A 26,640-nucleotide genomic window follows, 5' to 3' on the forward strand; every position below is an offset into this window, starting at 1 on the left:
CAGTGATTTATCACCTCAAGCAAACCATAAATATCATTTGGAAGCTATTGGAATTGATCCCATGTCCATTGAATGTATATTTCTCAATTTCACTAGGTGATGGCTTATGTGTTCATTTTCAAGTTCATTTCAAAAGCCAATTTCCAAACCATGAAGCCTTAGCATATTATGAATATTCCAACAAGTTTCAAATGCCATTTGTGAAGTGTTGCAAAAATCCCCATCCAAAAATTCCAATTATTTCACAAGTTGGACAATTTTGCCCCTGGTCATTTTAACTGTACAGTTGAAATTTGACCTTTTGCATTGGTCACTTTTGAAGAAATCTAGTTATGCACCATGAAAGTACATGTCAAATGGAGTTTGTGCATATAAAGAACATCCAATTTGGAAACTCCATGTGGAAGTTATGCCCTCCTGATTATGGGTCATTTTTGAAATTCACTGGACCATAACTTGACAACCATACATGGGATTTTCAAGTTCTTGGACTTTTTGGAATGGTGAGGACAAGATCTTCAACTTTCATGTTGGACAAATTTTGATTTGAAGCTTGTATCATGAAGTAATTTTGAGGAGAAAAACTTTCCATTTTTGGCAGGTGAAAATTACAGGTCATTTCCATTTTTGGAAACTTTTTGTCTGACCTCAAATCCTTCAACCTTGATCTTTGAAATGCCAAATGAGGCTCATATAGACATGAATGAGGTCTTTCTAACCATCTCACACCTTCAAATTCCTGATTAAATGCACAGTTGACCACAGTTGACTTTTCTAGGGTTTTGGTGGACTGGGCCATGTTCTGATGAATTCCAAGCCTTTTTCAATTGAGATCTTGGTTCCAAATGATATCGCAAGTAATATGAACTCTTTATGAAAGATCATGGTGTCCAAATTCTTTCAAGAATGGCCACTATCAATTGCTCAATGCCTGATTTGACTGTTTTGACCTAGCTAGCTTCAGCTGCAAGAAACAAGGTTAAATGACAATATTTTTGTACTTTTGGTTAGTAAACATATGAAAAGCAATGATATACAAATGCAATACATGCTTGGTGATCAAGAAACACACTCACAAGGTATCCCACCCACTAGGAGGGCAGCTAGGGTATGCAGTGATCCTTGAGGCCATGATATGATATGATATTGGCCATGAGGGATCTTAGGGCCAAAATTGGGGTCTTACAGATAGCAATCCTCATTTTTGCTTTTGATATTTATTTCAACCATGCTTCATAATTCACCTTGCCATTTTATTGATTTTTATTTTTTTCTCAACATCAAAAAATGATAACTCCTTCAATTTTAATCCAAATTTGATGCAATTTTTTGTGCCATTCTCCTTGTGATGTGCTGGATTTTTTGGTTATTTTTAATCATATTGTGCATGTGTGGAAAAATTATTTGGCTAGGGATTGTTTGAATGTGTCCTTTGTGCACCATGCTCACTCTTTTGCTCATAAAATGATGATGCTTCATTAGAAATTCATGAAATGTTTTGTGCTTGATCTAGACTCATTCCTGGTGATTTTGGTATATGGTTTGCTAATTTTGCATTTTTGGATTAGGAGATATGATGTCATCTTCATGAGTGTGACAATGTATGTCACACTATGCTTTGCTCATGTTCTTGATTTTAATTTCCATTCTTATGCTATGCCAATTGCTCTAATTTTTTGCATGTGATTACTTCTGTATGTCCAGGTTGAGCATGATTTTTTGTAGATTTTTTAGATTCATTTCCTATTTGATTGGGATTTTCTTTGCTGTTTAGTCATTTATGAACTTTTGTGGAGTGTTCAACTTACATGACTTGTGAAATTCCCATGCCTTATCACATGAAGCTGAAACTTTGTGGATTGATTCTTAACATGTTTAATTTCATTTTGGCTTTGGTGTGGTTCATTTATATTATGCCATTTCTGTTTTACACTTTCCTAAAGTTGATACATGATTTGTGGCATTGTTTGAGCTTGTATTTGCATACCATGACTTAGTGAATTTAATTTCCATACTTTCTCTGGTCCAAATAGCATGAAATTTGATATGTTGCTCATTGAATGTGTTCTGTTTAAGCTTGAATTTTCTGGGAATTTATTGAGCTATTTTGGTATTGGTTTGATTGTGATCATTCTGTTTGCTCCAATGTGATTCCAAAGTGCATAGTTTGACATGTTTTGTGTATGAAATGAATTTGGTGCATAGTTTTGATGTGAGACCAATTGGACCTTATTCTAGATTGATTAATCTTGGTTTTGGTTAATTTTCACTTGCTGTTTTGAATTTTTCATCTCCTTTGGACCCTAGGCTTGTCCTAGTGGTCTTGTTTCTCACGTTTGGATGTGCTTTTCAGGTTAAGAAGCAAATGCTTTAAGGAGATTAATGCAAGTTGATTGAGTTTGGTTGATTGTTATGAACTAACTTGGTTTATTTTGTAGGATGCTTGACTCACTTGAGTTGATTGTGCTTTGCACATGTGATTGATTGTGTTGACTGTTGATTCTTATCTTGTCTGTTTTGACTTTGAGATTGGTATACTGACTGTATTTGATTGATTTCAGGTACATTAGTTGCTAATAGTTCATCTTTGAACTTGCTTTGTGCTGCTGCTTGGTTGTATAAACCAATTGAGGTAGAATTTCTTTTCTCCATGTAGTCTGGAAGACCTGGCCTGTTACTTGGCCAGGCACCTGTCTGAAGTCCTCCTTAAGAGGCAATGATTGTGCTTGTTTATATTTGTCCCCAAGCAGGAAAAGACCTTGATTAAGGCAATTGGCAGACACAAGAGGTGTGTAGTCCATCTCCTGCTATTCTTGTTGAGTCGTCCCTCTGCTCACACCACTGTGTTGATGCATTGGGATATTAACCCAAGATCTTGTACAGTTGTACAGTTGAGTCAGAGTCATGAGTGTAGAAGGGTTCCCACTTTCTGAACCCACACTCCTTTGTCTGAAGCTCTCCCTGGCCAGGGATAAGAGCTGTGAGGCACACCCCTCACTCACCTTTCATCTGGCTTCACCCTGACTCTCAATGTCAGGGTTAAGAGCTAACACCACCCTGACACAGTTGTGTTGTTTTTGCAACTTAACCCTTGAATGAGCCCACATCTGTCTGTATATAGTGTGTGCTAACTGTGAATGTTTGATTTGTTTTGTTTATGCTTGCACGCTTTGCTTCTTCCTGGTTAGGATTAACTTGTTGTTGTGCAAGTAGATAGAAACCATAACATAGGGCAATGATGCATGATAACATCTAGGCTCGAGTCCAGCTCCCTAGTAGTGTGTCTCCCTTTGTATCTGGTTAGAATTTCTTTCCCGTTCAGGGGAAGTACGTCGTCCTGATCCTCATACCAGATGAGGTACGTAGGCAGGAGACCGTGCGAGGTCTCTCCGGGCACCCTTTTTCCTTTTTGTGTGTGTTTGCTTGACAGTTGCTAGGCTCGAGTTCCCGACTGCTTAGTAGCTTATTGCTTGTTTGTTCTTGTGTGTGTAGGAGACGGATGTAAGCCCAGCCATTGGCATTCCGTATCCTCTTGTTGTGTGCTTGGAGTCCGGTATAAGTCCATCAAGTGGCATCTGGTTTCCAGTGTGGGTTTGTTTGGTTCGGAAGCTGATGTAAGTCCAGCGATTGGCGTTCGGGTTCCATGTTTGCCTTTTGTGTTTTGTTTTGTTTCGGCGTGCGTGAGCCGAACTACGACAGCTCTGATTCTCGTTCCAGACGAGATACGTAGGCATAGGACGCGATGTCCTAGCGAGCCCTCTCCTCTTTTCCCCCACCTGTGTTGTTTTCAGTGTGTGTGTGTGTGTGTGATGTTTTGTTTTAGCAACCTTAACCTATCTTTTAGAGCGTGGATCCCGTCGAGTACGACGGACGTGAGGGGTGCTAATACCTTCCCCTTGCGTAACCGACTCCCGATCCCATTCTCTTTGGTCGCGAGACCATGCTTTTCCCAGGTTTACTTCGAGCGTTTCCTTTCCCTCTTTGGGATAAATAACGCACGGTGGCGGCTCTGTGTTGTGTTTGTTTCAGCCCGCCGGTTGTTTTTCGCGGATGCGACAGCTGGCAACTCTGCTGGGGAATATAGAAGTTGACCTATTGTTGGTCCATCTTCCCTAAGCGAGTATCTCCTAGCGTTCTAGGATAGTTTAGGTTGCTTGTGCCGCTTTATTTATGCATTTATTATTCTGATTGTGTATATATTTGCATAAATGTTTGCATGCATCATACTATCATGTTGCTGTCCTATGTACAGGTGGTTCCTCTGTTTTGGGGTGGGTGTTCTGAGTGGGGCTAAAACCCAGGCCCGAGTATACACCTAGGAGTAGTGTGGTCTCATGTTGCCTCCTTCATGTTAGGTCAACATGTGCTTAGCAATGTGATGTACTACAAGCCGGACGAGGTTCATTTGATAGTGCTCTTCCTTTGTGGGGTACTCCACTCTGGTTGAGTCACTTCATCTGAACTATTGACTTCGGTGACCGATCATTTCCCGGATCTTTGGTTTAGACGATCTTAAGGGAGCTACAATGGCACACCCGAAAGGGCAAACCCATTGAGTATCTCTGCCCGATTGTCAAGACTATTATCCGCCTTAGGGTGACCTGATTAGAATTTACCTGTGAGGGGAGGGTGATTCTTTCAGATGCATGTTCAGATGGTGACTTTTGGTTCCGTTGATCAGAGTCATATTTATAAGTCGGATTTATGGGCATTTCTTTCTGAGACGACGGAGTGCTGTCCGTGTTATTTATCAGTGGGGATCCGTTTATTTCAGGATTCCCCGGGCCGATTCAGAGATTGTTGTGGTTATCTGCTCAGTGAATCTCTGGTGATGATGGTGATGTATCTTTCAGTTCCGTTTATTTCGGAACTCCCAAGTCGGATTTGTGATTGCTCAGTACCGCAGATGGTTGTGATTGATCCAGAGATCGGGGCTCAGTACAACAGATGATCAGATGACTTGGAGGATGGCACAGTGCATTGCATTCACGCATCAGCATCATCCACATTTTGCATTCATCGGCATTTAACTCATGTCTATCCATACTCAGGGCACATTCTCGATTGAGATTCTGGTTGAGAGACATCTTGATGTCAGAATGTTATTGTCAAAATATTATCTGTCTCGATGAAACCAGGATCGAAAGACAGAAGCTTCCTCGCATGGATAGACGTTGCATTCATGCATATTAACCTGTTTGCTGTTTTGTAGGTGTCAGTATCTAACCGGTGCGCACAGCTTTTTCGCTCAGATACCCTGCTAGACTTAACAAACCCTGACTGATGGATCCACCCGACGCCGACATTCTCGAACTAAAAGAGATGATGAGAGAGTTGTTCAAAGTCGTGCAAGGGATCGCCTTGGGGCAGAAGGTAATTGCTGAAAAGGTGGAGAAGATTGAGAAATGGTTGCTAGCGGACAAAGTTCAGGGAAAGGCTCCGTCCTTCGTAGTAAAGAAGCCCTCTGGCAATGGTCAGCTTAAGAAGGAAGTTGAAGCAGGTGGTGTGCAGGCCAGAAGAGAACGCGGTAAGGATCGTTACCACTCATATGCTGATACGGCAACAATCCCTACTAGTAATCAATCTGCACAACAGCAGCAACCACCACCTCAATTGAGAACACAAAGAGCTGGGGGCCAAGTGAGAAGAAGGACGACAGACCGTCATTTCGATAGGCCGCCTGTGACTTATGCCTCGCTGTTTAAAAGGTTGAAGGATATTGGGTTGGTGCAGCCAAGGATGTTGACTCTGTTGAAACCTGATCAGAGGCCTGCCAGTTACGATGAGAATGTCAGGTGTGAGTTCCATGCTGGGGCACCCGGACATCACATTGAGGATTGCAAAGCTTTTAAGCATGTGGTCCAAGACTTGGTGGATTCTAAGGCAATCAACTTTGCACCGACGACAGATGATAGTGCTAACCCCGCGACAAGGCATGGTCCTGTAAAAGTGAAACTGATGTCGACGGACAGGAAAAGGATAGAGGTGACTGATAAGGATCAGTTAAAAATGCCGATGTCCATGGTCCCAAAACCCCTGAGGAAGGGTGGAGCTTTCCCTCGTGTTGATGATTGTTGTGCGGCTGTCACCACAAAGGGGTGTGTAGTGATGGGGGAATCGGTCCAGAGAATGATGAAAGTAGAAATGGACGATGTGAGGTGTAAAGCACCCAGTCTGGCAGCTGAAACCGTCAGGGGGGAAAATGCCATTGGGGTTAAGAAAGAGAAAAAGCCATCCATTTCTTCTTACAAACAGGCTGTGGAAGTGGTGAGAAATGGAGGGATCCCAGGCTGGGGAAAGATCATAGACATCGTGGTAAAGGCGGATATGTTTGGGGTTGGCTATCAGGAAGGCCAAGACTCGTCGGAGCGAAACAGAGGTCGTCGTCCATCGTTCACGTTTATCAGTGCTGGAATGCTAGATCCAGTTCACGCCGGTGCGGTAGGTGAAGAAACTGACAGTGATTGGGAGATTGATCAATGGATAAAATCGTGCGTACCAGGAAGCTGGAAGGCCTAACAGATCATCACTGTCACTCATCCGGAAGAGTAATATTTCTTGTTTCTCAATACTGTTTGCATGAAAGCCATACGTGTTGCCCGACACGTAATGGTCCATTGTAAGGGTCACCTCATGTTTCATTTTGCAACATTTTGCATCATAAATAAATGGATGTTTTTCAATTAAAAGCGGTGTTCCCTGTTTTTCATTTATTTTTGCAGTTTAAAACAAATAAAAATGGCAATGTTTGTTTTCACTTTTTTCCCTTTTTGATTTGTCTTGTTAAGAATTCGAAAAGTAATTCTCCTGATCTCATTGATAACAATTTGGTTACACCTCTGTATGACCTCGACAATCCGATCTATCATGCCGAAGAAGAAGGCGAAGAAGATTGTGATCTGCTGGAATTAGCCAGGTTGTTGAAATAAGAGGAGGAGGTGATTCAGCCGCGTGAAGCGAGTTGAGCTTGTTAACCTGTATACCGCCGAGGTCAGAAAGGAAATGAAAATTGGGGCCGCTTCAGAGGCAAGTCGAAAGCAGAGTGGTAGCCCTGTTAAAAGAGCATGTGGACACCTTCACCTGGTCGTGTCAGGATATGCCAGGGTCGGATACCGGTGTCGTTGTGCACAAGCTACCATGGAGAGGAGATTGTCCTCTAGAGAAGCAGAACGCCGATGCCATGTATCAGAGTGACTTTGTTTCATGATATGATTCATCGTAGAATCGAATGCTATGTTGATGACATGATAGCAAAGTCCCAAACAGAAGAGGGGCATCTGGTAGATCTGGCCAAGCTGAATGGACCAGTTGAGACAATTCAAACTGAGGTTGAATTCAAATAAGTGCACTATCAGAGTGTGGGCCGGTAAGCTGTTGGGGTTCATTGCAAGAGAGGAATCGAGGTTGATCCTGCTTAAAAAAAAAGAAGAAAAAAAAAGAAAGAAAACAAAACAAGAAATGCCTGAACCGAGAATGGAAAGAGAGGTTCGTAGTCTCCTGGGTAGATTGAACTACATGTCATGGTTCACATCTCACCTAACAGCCACGTGGGAACCCATTCAAGAAAAAAAAAGATCAAACGGTCAGGTGAAATAAATGATTGCCAAGGGGCATTGAAAAAATAAAAGAATAAGTTGCAGGAGCCTCCGATTCTGTTGCCTCCCTATGGAGAGAGACTGTTAATCTGGTACTTGACAGCCCTCGAGGGGTCTATGAGGTGCGTATTGTGTCAGCATGACGAGTCTTGTCGAAAAGAGCATGCAATTTACCTTAGCAAAAAGTTTACCGACTGTGAAACAATACATTCACTGTTCGAGAAAACTTAATGTACTTTGGCATAGGCTGCTCGCCGACTGAGACAGTATATGCTGGTTCATACCACTTTATGGATTTCAGGATGGATTTGATCAGGTACATTTTTGAGAAGCCAGCAGTGACCGGACGGGTTGCAAGAGGGCAAATGATTTTGATTGAATGCGATATTCAGTACACCGCTCAGAAAGCAATCAAGGGGAGTGTATTGTCTGATTACCTCGCCCAGCAACCTGTTGAGGATTATCAACCGAGGAAGTTTGAGTTCCCTGATGAGGACATCTCGAGGTGCTCAAATCGAAAGATTGAGAGTGACCGATCCCGGAGGAGGGGCCTGACCTCGAATCCGAATGGATTCTGATGTCTGATGGGGTTAATGTGGACGAGTTAGTGCTTTGGTTACGGCGAAGGGATCCCATGTTCCCTTCGTTTCCAGGTTAGCATTCGAATGCACCGACAGTATGGGCAAGTGTGAGGCTTGTATCCTGGGTATTGTACCTCGGTGCGCCTACTGGGGCAAAGTCTTTCTCGTTGGTGTATGGAAGCCGTGCTACCGGTTGAGGTTCAGATTCCCTCTTTGAGAGTCCTGGTGGACGTGAAATTGCAAGAGGCTGAATGGGTAAGGACCCGGTATGAAGAGTTGAGCCTAATTAAGGAAAAGAGGCTGGCGGCTATCTGTCATGGGCAGTTGTATCAGCAGCGGATGAAGCGTGCTTTTGACCGAAAGGTGCGACCTCGGGTATATCACGTGGGTGATGCTGAAAAAGATCCTTCCTCCTCAAAATGATCGTAGGGGCAAATGGACACCCAATTATGAAGGTCCATTCGTGGTCAAGAAGGTTTTCTCTGGTGGAGCCTTGTTGCTAACGACCATGGATGGCGAGGATTTTCCATCCCCTGTGAATGCAGACGCAGTTAAAAAATACTTCGTATAAAGAGACCCGATGGACGAAAAGAATAAAATAGTCCAGGCAAAAATGGGCATCCCGGCGAACCAAAAAACAGAAAGAAAAGGTTCGGGCAAAAATTAGGGATAAAATGAAAAAATTGTACACTCGGCAAGTCGAAAACCTGAAAAGGCGACTTGGGCAAAAAGGGGTATCCCGGTGGACTGAAAACCCGAAAGGGCGGTCCAGGCAAAAGAGGGATTGAAACGAACAACTGCGTCTGGCATGATCGTTTGCGCTTTGGTTAAGGCACATGGATAATACCCGGTAGGGATCAATCAGAAGCGTCTTGTTCAGAAGGCAGAAAGCAAGGAGAGTCTGAGGACATATGGGGTGTAACCGAGTTGGAACTCGATGAGATCACGGGTTTCATATTGCCATTAGGATAGATTTTTCCTTTTGTGCGCAATTACCTCTTTTCAGGAATTGCTTCCTTTGTATTGCTCAATTTGAGCCACACACTTTTCAATCAATAAAATGCACATTCAGTCAAATAATTTTGTTTTTGTTTTTCATTACCGCTTTGATTGCAAAAACATCCAATTGTTTGTGATAAAGAATTTTGCATTTTTAGACGTACAGGTCCCTTCCAATGCATGTTTATAAGATTGAAGCTTGAAATCTTATTCGGAAGGTTGAGTGACCCAAGTGTTGAAATCTTGACACGCCTGGGGCACGGTTTTATCTAACGATCTCTTTTGCAGGAACTGTTAGATATTTTTTCACTCACTTGCAGGTTGTGATGTGGAAGCTTTTGACAAAACAAATCCCCACGGAGTCCAATCAAGGACGAATGAATAGAAGAACGGTGAGAAGACGGCGAAAGAAGTACGACGATCCTTGAGAATTAATCAAGAAGACTCTTCAAAGTCTAAAAATTGAAAAGTCTATATAGTCCCAGGAGTTCGTTCTCCGTAGAGTGTGGAGCGGTTGGGAATACCAGATGATGGAGCAGAAAAGGTCCAGACGAGTCAGGGAGTTCTCAAGATTGGAAAGCTGACGGTGGATTTGGAGGTGGAATGCCAGGGGTCGACGAGTCGACGGGTGTTCGGTATCAGATTTTCCTCATCTCCCCAAGCAGAGTTGTGAGGACTATTCCCCAGCAGATTCAAGGTCTGTGGTTTCCCTAGCAGGGTCAGGATGGTTATCCCCAACAGGTTTCAGATTGATGCTTCCCCAGTCGCCAGGCCTGAAGGTTGCTATTTCCCAGCGGAGGTATCTGTGAGTGGTGGTTCCCCAAACAGAGTCTGGAGTGTTGCATCCCCAGCAAGTCTAAGACTGGTGTTTCCCCACAGAGTGCAAAGGAGGTCTTCCCCAGCAAGGGTTGCCTTTTCCTAGCAGCAGTGTTATTCCCCATCAGGGTGGAGATCGGAGTGTTGACGAGTTCCTCAGCAAAGTGTCTCGAGCTCCCCAGAAGAGTCCCTTGAGGGGGATGCTTTTTTATGCATGCATCATTTAGGAGATCATAGCATATTGCTTATTAATTTGCGTAGCATTTCCATAATTATGGAGCATTACGCTGAAAAAATCAATCATGTATCATTGCAAGCATCAGCTAGTCTCAAGCCGAGGTCGGCGTTTGAGATTTATGTTTCGCCAGTGGGTGAAGGTGTTACTCAAGCTGTGGTTACCGTTTGAGAGGTGGTTTCGCTGGTTGGAAGATCAACATCAGCATTGCAAGCATAAGTTAACCCCAAGCCGTGGTTACCATCCAAGAATGGGTTTTGCCAGATGGTGAAGATGTTACTCTGAGGAGTTTAGCATCATGACGTCAGGTCAGCAGTGTTCCCCAGTAGTGCGATACTGGAGGAAACTTTTCCGTCGGACAGAGATGGAAATGAAGATCGCGATCAGCGCGACTCAAGCCATGGTTACCATCCAAGAATGGGTTTTGCCGGTCAGTGAAGATGATACTCCGAGGAGTTTGGTACTGGATCAACAATATTCCCCAGTAGCGCGATATTGGAGGAAGATTTCTGTCGTGCGAGATGGAAGTTTGAAGATGTTACTCTGAGGAGTTCAGCATTCTTGTGATACCAGTAAGTGTCTGGTCGAGTTTTCTTTGGTGTCAAGAAAACATCATTGTTCGATGTCCAGTAAACGTCGAGTTTCCTCCCGGTCATTGGTTAATGTCTGGTCGAGTTTTCTTTGGTGTCAAGTAAACATCATTGTTCGATGTCCAGTAAACGTCGAGTTTCCTCCCAGTCATCAGTAAGTGTCTGGTCGAGTTTTCTTTGGTGTCAAGAAAACATCATTGTTTGATGTCCAGTAAACGTCGAGTTTCCTCCTGGTCATCAGTAAGTGTCTGGTCGAGTTTTCTTTGGTGTCAAGTAAACATCATTGTTCGATGTCCAGTAAACGTCGAGTTTCCTCCCAGTCATCAGTTAATGTCTGGTCGAGTTTTCTTTGGTGTCAAGTAAACATCATTGTTCGATGTCCGGTAAACGTCGAGTTTCCTCCCAGTCATCAGTAAGTGTCTGGTTGAGTTTTCTTTGGTGTCAAGTAAACATCATTGTTCAATGTCCGGTAAACGTCGAGTTTCCTCCCAGTCATCAGTATATGTCTGGTCAAGTTTTCTTTGGTGTCAAGTAAACATCATTGTTCGATGTCCGGTAAACGTCGAGTTTCCTCCCAGTCATCAGTATATGTCTGGTCGAGTTTTCTTTGGTGTCAGTAAACATCATTGTTCGATGTCCAATAAACGTCGAGTTTTTTCCCAGTCATTAGTCAGTGTCGGGTTGAAGGTGTTACTCTGAGGAGTTTAGCATCATGACGTCAGATCAGCAAGGTTCCCCAGTAGTGCGATACTGGAGGAAATTTTTCCGTCAGACAGAGATGGAAATAAAATCAAAGGACGTTACGCGATCAGCGCGACAATCGGGGTTCAAATGGAGAAAAGGAAGTGTTGAGGCATTTTCTGGAGATCGGGGTTCAATTGGAGAAAGGGAAATGTTGAGACATTTTCTGGAGATCGGGGTCCAAATGAAGATTGGAGTTGAAGATTATATCCGGGATGAGGTCCTCAGGATTATTTTCTGTTCATGTGTCACCTTAGACTTTGGCTGAGGCCAACAGAGGTCGTTATGGGTGTCTTCTGAGGAAGAGATGCACATGTTACCTTCCGTTTGTGAAGGTGTACCCTCTGATATGTCGCCCTCAGAGTGGTGTTTGGTGTTATTTCCGACATTTGCCAGCGGAATTATCACAAGAGATTGGAGAACGGGGTTCAAATGGAGAAAAGGAAGTGTTGAGGCATTTTCTGGAAATTGGGGTTCAAATGGAGAAAAGGAAGTGTTGAGGCATTTTCTGGAGATTGGGGTTCAAATGGAGAAAAGGAAGTGTTGAGGCATTTTCTAGAGATCGGGGTTCAATTGGAGAAAAGGGAAATGTTGAGACATTTTCTGGAGAGCGAGGTCCAAATGGAGATTGGAGTTGAAGATTATATCCGGGATGAGGTCCTCAGGATTATCTTCTGTTCGTGTGTCACCTTAGACTTTGGCTGAGGCCAATGGAGGTCGTTATGGGTGTCTTCTGAGGAAGAGATGCACATGTTACCTTCCTTTTGTGAAGGTGTACCCTCTGATATGTCGCCATCAGAGTGGTGTTTGGTGTTATTTCCGGCGTTGCCAGCGGAATTATCACGAGAAAGCGGAGAACGGGGTTCAAATGGAGAAAGGGAAATGTTGAGGCATTTTCTGGAGAGCGGGGTTCAAATGGAGAAAGGGAAATGTTGCGGCATTTTCTGGAGAATGGGGTTCACAATGGTGATGACAAGTTATCGTCAGGCGACTGGGGTTCAAATGGAGAATGGGGTTCATTATTTTGGCAAACAAGATGTTGGGGTTCAAATGCAGTGGTCCGGGATCATTTGCGCGAAAGAAAATTTCGGGGTTCAAGAAAACGAAAAAGAGAAAATTTTTGGGGTTCAAGAAAAGGAAAAAATAATAATCCCCAGCGGATGTGGTGTTCAGGCCATGGTTATCCCTGCGTTACCATTTATTTTGGTATCCAGGTCGACATTTTGTTTCGGTGATCAGGCCGACTTGCTCCGTACCAGACGGATGCTTCTTTCAAGATCGCTTCTTTGCCGATTCTGACAGGCGTTGTTAATAATTTCCCATCAGAGTGCAAATTGTTCATCTGTTCTTGGTATTCAATCACTCTTCATCCTGATCATCTGAAAGCCGAGGCTATTCATATCGACAGGTTCACAGTGGATTGAATAGGGGCAGCTGTAACACCTCAAAATTTGCCCTTCTCTCTTGGGACTAGCTTAACATATTGCATTGCATTTCTTAGGTCATTAGTCATTGGCATGTTGCATATCATGTGGCTACATTGAGCAAGTCATTCTCCTAAGTCTTGGTCAGAAGATAGGAGGTTGAGATTCAAGCCTGAGGGTTTCATTGAATGGATCATTAGCCATCTGAGGGTTTGTGATTCAAATTAGGGTTTTTTGATTCTCAAGGAGATTGAGATTTATATTGGTTGAAATGATACATCATCATCATCATGGTTTTGTCATCACCAAGAGATTGATCAGATGCCTTGAGGTTAGGGTTTTGACCACTGGTCAACCCTAATCAGTTGAATCATCTGCATTGGGCCAGTCAGGGCTTGGCAAGGAGATGGGGTCTACAATGGATATGGGGATCATTTCATGATTATATTGAGCTTATGAAAGCTAGGGTTTCATGGTTGAGCCATTTCATCAGGAGATTGAAGCTCGACTTGATCAGTGCATAGCCAGATTCATCTATCAGTCAGAAAAGTCAACTGTGGTCAACTGTGCCTGAATTGATGGATTTGGAGGAGGGAGAGGGTTAGAGACACTTCATTCATGTCTAAACAAGTTTCATTTGACATTTCAAACATCAAGAATGAAGAAAATAAAGTCAGATGGAAACTTTCCAAAAATAAAAAGTGACTTGTAATTGAAAATTGCCAAAAATGGAAAGTTTTTCTCCTACAAATTACGTGTCCAAAAATGCTTCAAATGAAATTTTGTTCAACATGAAAGTTGAAGATCTTGTTCTCCCATTTCCAAAAAGTCCAAAAACATGAATTTCTCATGTGTGGTTGGCAAGTTATGATCAAATCATTTTCAGAAAAAGTTGATTTTCAAAGTGGCATAACTTTTGAATGGAAAGGCCAAATTGGGTGATTCGTTTTTGAGCAAACCACATTTGACATGTACTTTCATGATGCATCATCACATTTCATCAAAAATCATCATAGCAAAAGTCCATTTTTCAAGTGAACTAATTTGCATTTTGGTGGGAAAAATAGTGTTTTTGAAAAATACATGGCATTTGCACTTCAAACCAATTCCAACACATCATAAACATCATTTTGGACTTGCTTGAATTGCTCTTTTACTGTTACATTGGCTGCATTGTGAAAAGGGCATTTTGGCCAAAACACTTAAAACTTCATTTCACTAATTCACTTGATTTTGCTAATCTTGATTAACAATTGGATTAGGAAGTGGTATATATGCTTAATTGTAACAGAATTCACATAATCACAATCTCATTTCTCAGATCTAACAGAAAATCACCAAAATTCTCTCAATTTTCCTCAAACTTTTTCAATTTTTTTTCACTTTTCCATTGAATTTCTTCACTCTCTTTGCTGGTACTTGTGTTGATCTTCCTCTACAGGTATTGTTGAAGAACTGTTGCACAAAACATTGGCCAAATCGTTGAAGATTCGTGACTGTTGGCGTCTTGAGCATCCATGGCATTTTGAAGATTCTTCGCGCTGGAGCTGTTTTGAGCTGAAAAACCTCTTCCATTCACCTTCCTAAGCTTCAATCAACATCTGTTTTCAGCTTTTGGACCTTGAAACGCACGAATCCAACACTGCCATCTCTAGGAGGTTAGAATTCGATCTCAATAATTGTTGTAATTATGATATGGCTTGTATAGATCTTAGATTTTAGAGCATCATGAACTTTGAATCGTTGAATTTCGTTGAGTATTGAATGAGATATTAGGATTTGAAGTTTGATGTTCAAATGTTGTTTTGATCGATCCGAGTTGATTAGCATGAATTAAGTTTAATTAAGGCCAGATTCGTGTCGTTCTTTGTGAGATCTTTCCAACGGTGTATGGATTGTTGAATTTGGTTAAAGTTTGTTCATAGGCTGGGATTTTGGTAAGAACACGCGAAGAACATATTGTAAATTTCCAGAATTGCGTTTAGATCCGTGTTTCTTGTTGTTTGCATGGCCAAGGTGTTATAGCGTAAACGGTTGGTCCACGTGTCATTCCATGTTGTAGCGCGCGCTGCCTGTTTGAAATAGAACCAGCTTCGATTCTGTTTGATAGCAATCCTCATTTTTGCTTTTGATATTTATTTCAACCATGCTTCATAATTCACCTTGCCATTTTATTGATTTTTATTTTTTCTCAACATCAAAAAATGATAACTCCTTCAATTTTAATCCAAATTTGATGAAATTTTTTGTGCCATTCTCCTTGTGATGTGCCGGATTTTTTGGTTATTTTTAATCATATTGTGCACGTGTGGAAAAATTATTTGGCTAGGGATTGTTTGAATGTGTCCTTTGTGCACCATGCTCACTCTTTTGCTCATAAAATGATGATGCTTCATTAGAAATTCATGAAATTTTTTGTGCTTGATCTAGACTCATTCCTGGTGATTTTGGTATATGGTTTGCTAATTTTGCATTTTTGGATTAGGAGATATGATGTGATCTTCATGAGTGTGACAATGTATGTCACACTATGCTTTACTCATGTTCTTAATTTTAATTTCCATGCTTATGCTATGCCAATTGCTCTAATTTTTTGCATGTGATTACTTCTGTATGTCCAGGTTGAGCATGATTTTTTGTAGATTGTTTAGATTCATTTCCTATTTGATTGGGATTCTCTTTGCTGTTTAGTCATTTGTGAACTTTTGTGGAGTGTTCAACTTACATGACTTGTGAAATTCCCATGCCTTATCACATGAAGCTGAAACTTTGTGGATTGATTCTTAACATGTTTAATTTCATTTTGGCTTTGGTGTGGTTCATTTATCTTATGCCATTTCTGTTTTACACTTGCCTAAAGTTGATACATGATTTGTGGCATTGTTTGAGCTTGTATTTGCATACCATGACTTAGTGAATTTAATTTCCATACTTCGTCTGGTCCAAATAGCATGAAATTTTATATGTTGCTCATTGAATGTGTTCTGTTTAAGCTTGAATTTTCTGGGAATTTATTGAGCTATTTTGGTATTGGTTTGATTGTGATCATTCTGTTTGCTCCAATGTGATTCCAAAGTGCATAGTTTGACATGTTTTGTGTATGAAATGAATTTTGTGCATAGTTTTGATGTGAGACCAATTGGACCTTATTCCAGATTGATTAATCTTGGTTTTGGTTAATTTTCACTTGCTGTTTTGAATTTTTCATCTCCTTTGGACCCTAGGCTTGTCCTAGTGGTCTTGTTTCTCACGTTTGGATGTGCTTTTCAGGTTAAGAAGCAAATGCTTTAAGGAGATTAATGAAAGTTGATTGAGTTTGGTTGATTGTTATGAACTAACTTGGTTTATTTTGTAGGATGCTTGGCTCACTTGAGTTGATTGTGCTTTGCACATGTGATTGATTGTGTTGACTATTGATTCTTATCTTGTCTGTTTTGACTTTGAGATTGGTATACTGACTGTATTTGATTGATTTCAGGTACATTAGTTGCTAATAGTTCATCTTTGAACTTGCTTTGTGCTGCTGCTTGGTTGTATAAACCAATTGAGGTAGAATTTCGTTTCTCCATGTAGTCTGGAAGACCTGGCCTGTTACTTGGCCAGACACCTGTCTGAAGTCCTCCTTAAGAGGCAATGATTGTGCTTGTTTATATTTGTCCCCAAGCAGGAAAAGACCTTGATTAAGGCAATTGGCAGACACAAGAGGTGTGTAGTCCACCTCCTGCTATTCTTGTTGAGTCGTCCCTCTGCTCACACCACTGTGTTGATGCATTGGGATATTAACCCAAGATCTTGTACAGTTGTACAGTTGAGTCAGAGTCATGAGTGTAGAAGGGTTCCCACTTTCTGAACCCACACTCCTTTGTCTGAAGCTCTCCCTGGCCAGGGATAAGAGCTGTGAGGCACACCCCTCACTCACCTTTCATCTGGCTTCACCCTGACTCTCAATGTCAGGGTTAAGAGCTAACACCACCCTGACACAGTTGTGTTGTTTTTGCAACTTAACCCTTGATTGAGCCCACATCTGTCTGTATATAGTGTGTGCTAACTGTGAATGTTTGATTTGTTTTGTTTATGCTTGCACACTTTGCTTCTTCCTGGTTAGGATTAGCTTGCTGTTGTGCAAGTAGATAGAAACCATAACATAGGGCAATGATGCATGATAACATCTAGGCTCGAGTCCAGCTCCCTAGTAGTGTGTTTCCCTTTGTATCTGGTTAGAATTTCTTTCCCGTTCAGGGGAAGTACGTCGTCCTGATCCTCATACCAGATGAGGTACGTAGGCAGGAGACCGTGCGAGGTCTCTCCGGGCACCCTTTTTCCTTCTTGTGTGTGTGTGCTTGACAGTTGCTAGGCTCGAGTTCCCGACTCCTTAGTAGCTTGTTGCTTGTTTGTTCTTGTGTGTGTAGGAGACGGATGTAAGCCCAGCCATTGGCATTCCGTATCCTCTTATTGTGTGCTTGGAGTCCGGTATAAGTCCATCAAGTGGCATCTGGTTTCCAGTGTGGGTTTGTTTGGTTCGGAAGCTGATGTAAGTCCAGCGATTGGCGTTCGGGTTCCATGTTTGCCTTTTTGTGTTTTGTTTTGTTTCGGCGTGCGTGAGCCGAACTACGGCAGCTCTGATTCTCGTTCCAGACGAGATACGTAGGCATAGGACGCGATGTCCTAGCGAGCCCTCTCCTCTTTTCCCCCACCTGTGTTGTTTTCAGTGTGTGTGTGTGATGTTTTGTTTTAGCAACCTTAACCTATCTTTTAGAGCGTGGATCCCGTCGAGTACGACGGACGTGAGGGGTGCTAATACCTTCCCCTTGCGTAACCGACTCCCGATCCCATTCTCTTTGGTCGCGAGACCATGCTTTTCCCAGGTTTACTTCGAGCGTTTCCTTTCCCTCTTTGGGATAAATAACGCACGGTGGCGGCTCTGTGTTGTGTTTGTTTCAGCCCGCCGGTTGTTTTTCGCGGATGCGACACTTGTCCTCAAGTGATGTAAGAGACAACGCGGAGGTCAACCATGGATTCTATTCTCTCCACAACATAACTGATGTTATTCGCAAGTTATCTTTCTCCTTCCCGATTAAGCTTCTGGTTTACCCATTCGAACTTCTCCACTGCTTTATCATTTCCGAGTGTTCTTTTACCTGCAAACTTCTTCACACTACTCACCAAATCTCTCGGGGTTAAGGTGTTTAGCACTCAAGATATCAAGGTATGCAATATCAACTCTTACTTTTTGAATAGATTCTACGTCAACTACACAAACACAATTCACACACTTTAAGAGGTCTTCAGGGTTATAACGGGGCTTAGGTACGGTGGGAGAGTAGACAGCAAAAATGGATGACAAACGATTTTACAACTTGGTATTCATGTTGTTGTTTTTCTTTGTGCAAGAATTATTTTATTGGGTGTCGTCCAATCTTGACTCTTTTTCACTCGAATTTTTCTTTGGATTATCACATTAATGCGTGAGTCTATTTCCAAGGCAAGTGCTTATTCTTCATTTCTCTATTTTTTTATTTTTTTTTCTTTTTTTTTCCGGTAGAAGCGAATGTTTCTACACAGTTTTTCTTTTTCTTTTTCTTGCACTTGCCCTTTTTCCAACATTTCTTCTAAGGATTACCACCCCAAACTTATCTTTTTGCACAAATTATACACTACAACAGTCATGCCGAGCGAGGGTAGGAAGTGTTTGGCTTATGGTTAACATGACGGTTTACACAAACAAAGGGGTACAGGCTCAACGAGGTTAGCAACGGATGAATACAACATTATGGATGGCTAGAAAGGCTAAAAGGGTGAAAACAAACAACGTGCCTCAATGTGCGTTTTTGTATTGTGCTGTATCAGTAGAACTTACGCAAAATTAGAGAGATAAAGTCATACCTGAATGCGCTCTTTTTGTGTTTGGTTAAGCTGAAATCTCACCATGTTGGATAAGCTTGCAGGCTCCAAATCACTCTTTATGACAGACAACTTCTTTTTCAGCTTGGGCTTACCTTCTCCTCTTTCGGTCTAGAGTTTCCAAGTTGCGTCCAACATTTTGTTTCTCAGCTGTATCACCTTCCAGGTTGCCTCGAGAGCAAATCTGGGGTTGCGTCTTTCCCTCACTGTCCACTAGTCTATCATTTTTCCAGCATAATCCACTTTCATCTGTAACTTTAAAAAAATAAAACAGCCACACAACGACAAACAAAGTAACACAACAGACGCAACTAAAAAATAAAATATAAAGCAATTAAAAACCCCCCACACTTGAACCAAACATTGTCCGCAATGTTTAATGTCAAGATAAGAGAGGTACTTACAGCGTTTACTGTGGAGGTGGTGGCGGGTACGGATAATGCAACATCATGTGTTGCATCATCGCGTTCATCTCATCCAAAACCGTCCCTTGACGGCGTTGTTCGACTCCGAACCTGGTGAGCTCCTTACCTTGCCTGGATTGCTCCGTGCGAAGGTGACCGATCTCGTCCTAAATCCAGCCCCATTGGTCTTGCGGCATGGAGTAGGACCCGGAAGGTTGAGTCGGTTCTTGCGGTTGCTGGTAAAAAGGCTCCTCGGTGCTTGGTGCACCTTCCATCGGTTCATCTGCAGGCAAAGAGTCAAAAAAATCTTCGTCCCCCTCATCCAGGTCGGGACATTCATAGAGCCAGTTGGCTCTGTTAGTAATACTGATGAAATCGTAAGCAAGTAAAGCAAGGACATAGACTTTTTGGCACATAAGAGAGTAATAATCTTGTTTTACCGCAATAATGCCTTGTTGGATCAAGGCGGCCATGTCCAGTTTGGTTTTACCTGGCACCCGTGGAGAGTCAGCGAGTGCAGCACCAAATCCAAAATGATCGGCAATCTGAGTAATCATGCCGCCAACAGAAATGTCGCCTAAAGTAGCGCGACCAACTCTTCCTAAGTAGTCAGGTGCAAATGTTGCTACGTTGATTGGAGTTTGGGATGCCATACTGTACAGAAAGAACAACTCCTTTTGGGTGGCTACACCGGTGCTATCTCTGCGACCAAACATGGTGTATGCCAACGCCTTATGTGCGTACCTGAAACACGGGTTATGGATACCCGATGCCTTTGCCCCTTTGGAAACATATTTAGTGTTACCTGTTATGGCGGTCAAAAATTCCACCGGGACAAATGTATCGGGCACCGCTCCGGGGCCTACGATTGGGAGTTTTAAGATTCTCCCTAACTCATCCACAGTCAATTCCATATCAGTATTAAATAATCAAAATTGCAACATACCGTAGTATTCTTTTTCCGTTCCATTCCACCTATTTTTCAGCTTAAATTCAATGGTGCTCAGGAATTCAAGCGTAATGCGCGCGAAAGTAGGCGCTTCCAACTGCATGAATTCTAGCATCCCTAAGGCGTGGAACATACGGTGGACCTTAACTTGCAATCCCAATTCCTGCAGAGTGCCATTACACATATACCTCGTGGGGGTTAATTTCCTTTTAAGATGAACCGCATACCTCTTCTGGTGCTCCAGGTTCTCGAATACAATGTCGTGCTCGTTCGGGGTTCTTCTCGCCCTTTGTCATGGACGGGATGATTCCGCCACATTTTTGCTTTTTTCGACTCAGCGAGACATATTCGTACCTGCACACAACAAAAAGAAACAAGAATTTGAAAAGAGAGAGTAGGCGAAAATATTACCGTAGGAAAATCGAGGGTGGAGAATGGTGGAACTTTTGTGAAGACGGATGGAGAATTGATGGAGATATGAGGTGAAAGTAGAGAGCTTTAAGTGAGGAGCATGGAGGTTTTAGGTATTTTTGAGAGAAAGAAATATGGAGGTGAAAGAGTATGAAGGATATGGGGTAAATGAGGAGAGAATGGGGGATAAAGTGTATTTATAGGGTGAATTTCGGAGGTGGGACCATGCTCCAACAATCATATTTTTTTAAAAAAAATCACCATTGCGCTAGCTGACACGGGCGATCGTGTCAGTGCAACACTACCCAAGGACACGGGCTGTGTCCGTCCAAAACGCGCTTTTTCCAGCTTATTCCACGCAGGGGATGACACAGGCCGTGTCAGTTGAAAGGGGCACCCGTGTCAGGCCCTTGGAAATCCAATTTTTCACCCTTCCTTGGCACATCCTGACACGGGCGCCCGTGTCAGGCCCCTGATTTCTCATTTTCCTTGGTTTCCTTTCTTGAGCTGTGCCCGACTTCTGCTTCCGAATTTTCAGAGACTTTTTGCGACCACTATCTTTAACTCCTCTAGCAAACACTGTTCACACCTGCAAGTAAATAACACACAATCAAACAAAGAGAATAATTAGATACAAAAGCGTGGGTTGCCTCCCACGTAGCGCTTCGTTTAACGTCGCTTGGCTCGACGATTGCGCATCTTATCAGACAAGATGAACAACATCAATTTGGCCCACTTCCTGTTCCACATTGTAAGGCTTCAATCTTTGGCCATTCACTTTAAAAATGTCCCCATTGGATGGATTTTTTATTTCGACTGCTCCATGGGGATATACTTTGTGTACCACAAACGGACCCGACCATTTCGATCTCAGTTTTCCACAGAACAACTTCATCCTTTAATTAAACAATAGTACCATTTGTCCCTCCCAGAATTCCTTCCTTTGGATTCTTCTATCATGTCATTTCTTTGTTTGATCTTTGTAGATCTTTGCATTTTCATATGCCCGGTTCCTAAATTCTTCCAACTCATGGAGTTGAAGGATTCAGGATTCTCCCGCTTTCATAAGATCCAAGTTAAGGAATTTTGAAGCCCACAAAGCTTTGTGTTCAAGTTCCAAGGGTAGGTGACATGCCTTACCATATACCAGTTGATACGGGGACATACCAATCGGTGTTTTGAAAGCAGTACGATATGCCCAAAGCGCATCATCAAGCTTACTCGCCCAATCCTTGCGAGAGGCATTGATCGTCTTCTCTAAGATTTGTTTCAGCTGCCTATTTGACACTTCAACTTGACCACTTGTTTGTGGGTGGTACGGAGTGGTTATCCGATGTTTTACATTATACTTCAAGAGTAGCTTCTCCATTAGGTGATTTAAGAAGTGAGTTCCTTCATCACTTATTAGAGCTCTTGGCACTCCAAACCTGACAAATATGTTTTCTTTCAAAAACTTGACCACCACTTTTGCATCATTTGTTGGTAGAGCGACTGCTTCTACCCACTTGGATACATAGTACACCGCCACCAAAATGTAATTCTTTCCAAATGATGGTGGAAACGGTCCCAGAAAATCAATACCCCACACATCAAAGAGTTCAACTTCCAGCATGGGGTTTTGCGGCATCTGATTTCTTTTCGAGATGTTTCCCATCCTTTGGCACTTATCGCACTCTTTGATCACTTTCTGAGCATCTTTGAAAAGTGTCGGACAGTATAAGCCTGACTGGAGGACTTTGGCAGCGGTTCTATCACCACTAAAGTGTCCATCATAGTCAGAATCGTGACAAGCTTTCAGAACATCCCTCTGTTCTTCTTTGGGAACACATCTTCTGACCAACCCGTCTACTTCCTTCTTGTACAAGAATGGGTCGTCCCAAAAATAGAACATGCAATCATGAACAAACTTTTTCTTACGGTTAGAGTCAAATTCACTCGGGATCACCCCGCCTACTAGATAGTTCGCGTAGTCTGCGAACCAAGGCATTCCAATAACAACAAGGATGTCTTCATCAGCAAACTCATCCTTTATTGGACGCTTTTCCTCATTCTCCTCTATGGGGGACATCCGTGAGAGGTGATCTGCCACAATATTTTCGCACCCTCTTTTGTCCCGGATTTCCACATCAAACTCTTGGAGGAGCAGGATCCATCGCAACAGTCTTGGCTTAGAGTCCGGCTTAGCAAACAAATACTTCAAAGCAGCATGGTCAGTATAAACAATGACTCTAGAACCCAACAAATATTGCCTAAATATATCAAAGGCATAGACCACAGCTAGCAACTCCTTTTCGGTAGTCGCGTAATTCATCTGTGCAGGGTTCAACACATGACTAGCATAATATATGACATGCAACAGTTTATCTCTATGTTGCCCAAGAACTGCTCCCACTACAATGTCACTCGCATCACATATGATCTCAAAAGGTAGAGACCAATCAGGAGCAATGACAATAGGTGTCGTCACCAATTTATTTTTTATCGTTTCAAAAGCAACGACACACTCTTTATCAAAATTGAAAGTCTTGTCCTTAACCAACAGGGTAGTTAAGGGTTTAGCTATCTTGGAAAAATCTCTTATGAACCTGCGGTAGAAACCCGCATGTCCTAAGAAACTTCTTATAACTTTTTCGTTCATAGGAGGTGGTAGCTTTTCTATTACCTCAATCTTGGCTTGGTCCACTTCTATCCCTTTGTGAGAGATTTTGTGACCCAAGACTATTCCTTCTCGTACCATGAAGTGACACTTCTCCCAGTTGAGAATCAGATTGGTCTATTGGCATCTTTCTAACACAAGGGAAAGGTTAGTTAAACAATTATCAAAAGAAAAACCAAATACCGAGAAGTCATCCATGAAGACCTCCATATGCTTTTCGAGCATGTCCGCAAAAATGGAGGTCATCCATCTTTGAAATGTGGCTGGTGCATTACATAACCCGAATGGTATTCTTCTGTAGGCAAAAATACCATAGGAGCATGTAAAAGCTATCTTCTCTTGATCTTCCGGTGCAATCACTATCTGATTGTATCCAGAGTATCCATCAAGGAAACAATAGTACTCATGACCTGCCAACCTTTCCAACATCTGATCAATGAATGGTAACGGAAAATAATCTTTTCTGGTCGCCAAATTCAACCTCCTTTAGTCGATGCACACACACCAACCCGTGATCGTCCTAGTAGGGAGTAACTCATTTTTCTCATTCCTTATAACTGTAGTTCCTCCTTTCTTCGGGACCACATGAACAGGACTCACCCAAGAGCTATCGGATATGGGATAAATTAACCCGACATCTAACAGTTTAACCACCTCTTTCCTAACCACTTCCTTCATTACGGGATTTAGTCTTCTTTGTGGTTGCACCACTGGTTTGTGACCATCCTCCATGAGAATTTTATGCATACACACCGTAGGGCTAATTCCCTTCAAGTCTTCTATCGCCCATCCCATTGCACTTTTGTGCTTCTTCAAAACCTTGACAAGCTTGTCTTCTTGAGAAACCTCTAGATTAGAGCTTATAATAGTCGGGCATTTCCTTTCGGGATCTAGAAAAACATACTTGAGATTTTCAGGCAATTGTTTTAGCTCAACCACTTTCTTGGTCTCATCTTTCTTTTCCTCAACTTGGGGTTCCCTTAAGTTTTCCCATCGGAGTGATCGGGATCCCTTAAAGGGCGGTTGTGTTGCCATCATAGTTAACACTTCCATTTCCTATTCATCAACTCCTTGAGTGTCTTCAAAGATTGATAAACTTAGAACTCTCTCCAAGGGTAATTTTTGTTCACCTAGAGGATTTTCTTTCAGAATCATTTGATAAATCACCTCTATGTGTTGACTGGTGGCAACATCATCTTTGTATTTCATGGTGTTACGCACATCAATTTTTAACTCTTCGTCATAAACTTTTAGAGTCATGGTGCCCTCTTCTATATCTATCAAACATCTCCCGATCTCCAAAAATGGTCTACCAAGAATGAGTGGTATCTCTTCATCTTCCGGCATTTCTAAGATTACAAAGTCTACCGAAAATACAAACTTATCAATCTTCACCAGAACATCTTCCACCACTCCATAAGGTCTCTTCACAGAATGGTCAGCAAATTGAAATGTCATTCTGGTATCTTGCACTTTTCCAATCCCTAACCTCTTGTAGATGGATAACGGCATGAGACTCACACTTGCCCCCAAGTCGATAAAGGGCCTTTTTGAAAGATCTATCCCCGATAGTGTAAGGGATAGTTACCGAGCCTCGATCTTTTTTCTTTACCGGAATCTTCATACCCTGCAAAATAACACTACAAGTTTCGGTTAGTACAATAGAGTCAGTGTCAGTGCTCCTCCTTTTTGAAATAATATCCTTCATGAATTTAGCATAAGAGGGCATTTGCTCAAGTGCCTCCAAGAACGGAATGTTAATCTCAAGCTTTTTGAACATCTCCAATAATTTCTCGAAGTTCTTCTCATGTTGCTCTTTCTTCTTATTTCTTATGGGGAAAGGGAGTTTGACAATCGACTTTGATTCACTAACTTTTTCTTTAACCACTGTTTTAGGTACCGTCACCTCTTCACTCACAACCTTATTTTCTTTTATATCCAAATCAACTTCAAGCAATTGGTCTTCTTGGTCATCATCTTTTTCAGGGGCTTCTTTTTCCTTACCACTCCTTGTGGTTACCGCACTCACATTATTATGTTCTCTTGGATTTGTAACTGTAGCACTTGGTAAAGCACCCTGTGTTTGCGAACCCGCAAGTTGTTGAGCAATCTGACTCATTTTCACTTCCAAATTTTTTATTGAAGCACCAGTGTTTGTCAAATTACTTCTAGTCTCCTCTTGATATTATGAACTTTGAGCTGCCATTTTTTCAATGGAAATTTCCCAATCTACTTTTCTTGGAACCTGTTGTTGAAATTGTTGTTGGGATTGGTGAAACTACTGCTGGTAAGGTTGCTGTTGTTGTGGCTGATAGTGTTGTTGTGGTTGGCTTTGATACTGGGTGGGCGCTTGCTTCTGAGCGTTTCCTTGTTGGTCCTTCCAGGAAAAATTTGGATGATTTTTCCATCCAGGATTATATGTATTGGAGTAAGGATTGTTCTGCTTCAGAAAATTAATCTCTTCTACCTGTTGAGCAGTTGCCACACAATGCATGGCAAAGTGAGGACCTCCACAAATTTCACAACTAACAGCTTGAATAGGTTGGACCAGTTGCACTTGTGCCACTGTTTGAGTGTCAAGAGTCATTTTCTTGAGTCTTCTCTCTACTTCAGCTGTTATTTGATCTTCCATCTTCACAACTTGATTAGCTAGTTTGAGATCAATGATACCTTCAGGTTGACTTACACTGCGGTCATAGAGTTCCCTATGCGCATTTGCTGCAATGGCTTCAATGATTTTCTTTATCCTAGTGGCTGTTGTAAAATTTGTTGAGCCACCGGCAACTGTGTCTATGAGTTGCTTAGTCTTCATTCTAAGTCCATTCACAAAATTTTGCATCTGTTCAGTTGCATTCAGGTTATGAGTAGAACATGCAACCAACAATCACTTGAACCTCTTATAAGCGTCTCCGAGTGACTCTCCTTCCTTCTGTTTGAAATTAACAATATCATATCTCTTGCGGATATGCACAGAAGCAGGGAAGTACTCATTCAGAAATGTTGTCTCCATTTGTTGCCAAGCTGTTATGCTTCCCGTGGGTAAAGAGTAAAACCACTCTTCGGCATCTTCCGACAGTGTAAACGGGAACATCACCAACTTTTTAGCTTCCTCTGAGTGTCCCTCAATTTTTAACGATGTCGTCATGGTCATAAATATTTGTAAATGCTTATTGGCATCTTCATTGATTTTTCTGGAGAACGGTATCCTTTCGAGTTGACGAATCGTTGAAGGGTGCAGCTGAAAGTGATCAACATTTAATGGTTGGTTCACAATTGTTAACATTCTGGTAGGAGAATTTGCACCCCCATAATCACCTAGAAGTCTTTTCGTAGGAGGC

At 42.1% G+C, this 26,640-nt stretch overlaps 1 protein-coding gene across 1 annotated transcript; it reads right to left on the minus strand.

Annotated features, from left to right (window-relative positions):
* Positions 1-24,358: 24,358 nt before the first annotated feature.
* On the minus strand, positions 24,359-25,421 carry LOC127137286 (uncharacterized). The gene is made up of 2 exons (XM_051063755.1): positions 24,824-25,421; positions 24,359-24,666 (listed from the first exon to the last, which is right to left on the minus strand). The coding sequence occupies exons 1-2, from the start codon at positions 25,419-25,421 to the stop codon at positions 24,359-24,361; spliced, it is 906 nt and encodes a 301-aa protein (XP_050919712.1).
* Positions 25,422-26,640: the final 1,219 nt, after the last annotated feature.

The sequence above is a fragment of the Lathyrus oleraceus genome, chromosome 4 (genome assembly GCF_024323335.1).
Source record: "Lathyrus oleraceus cultivar Zhongwan6 chromosome 4, CAAS_Psat_ZW6_1.0, whole genome shotgun sequence".
NCBI lineage: Eukaryota > Viridiplantae > Streptophyta > Magnoliopsida > Fabales > Fabaceae > Lathyrus > Lathyrus oleraceus.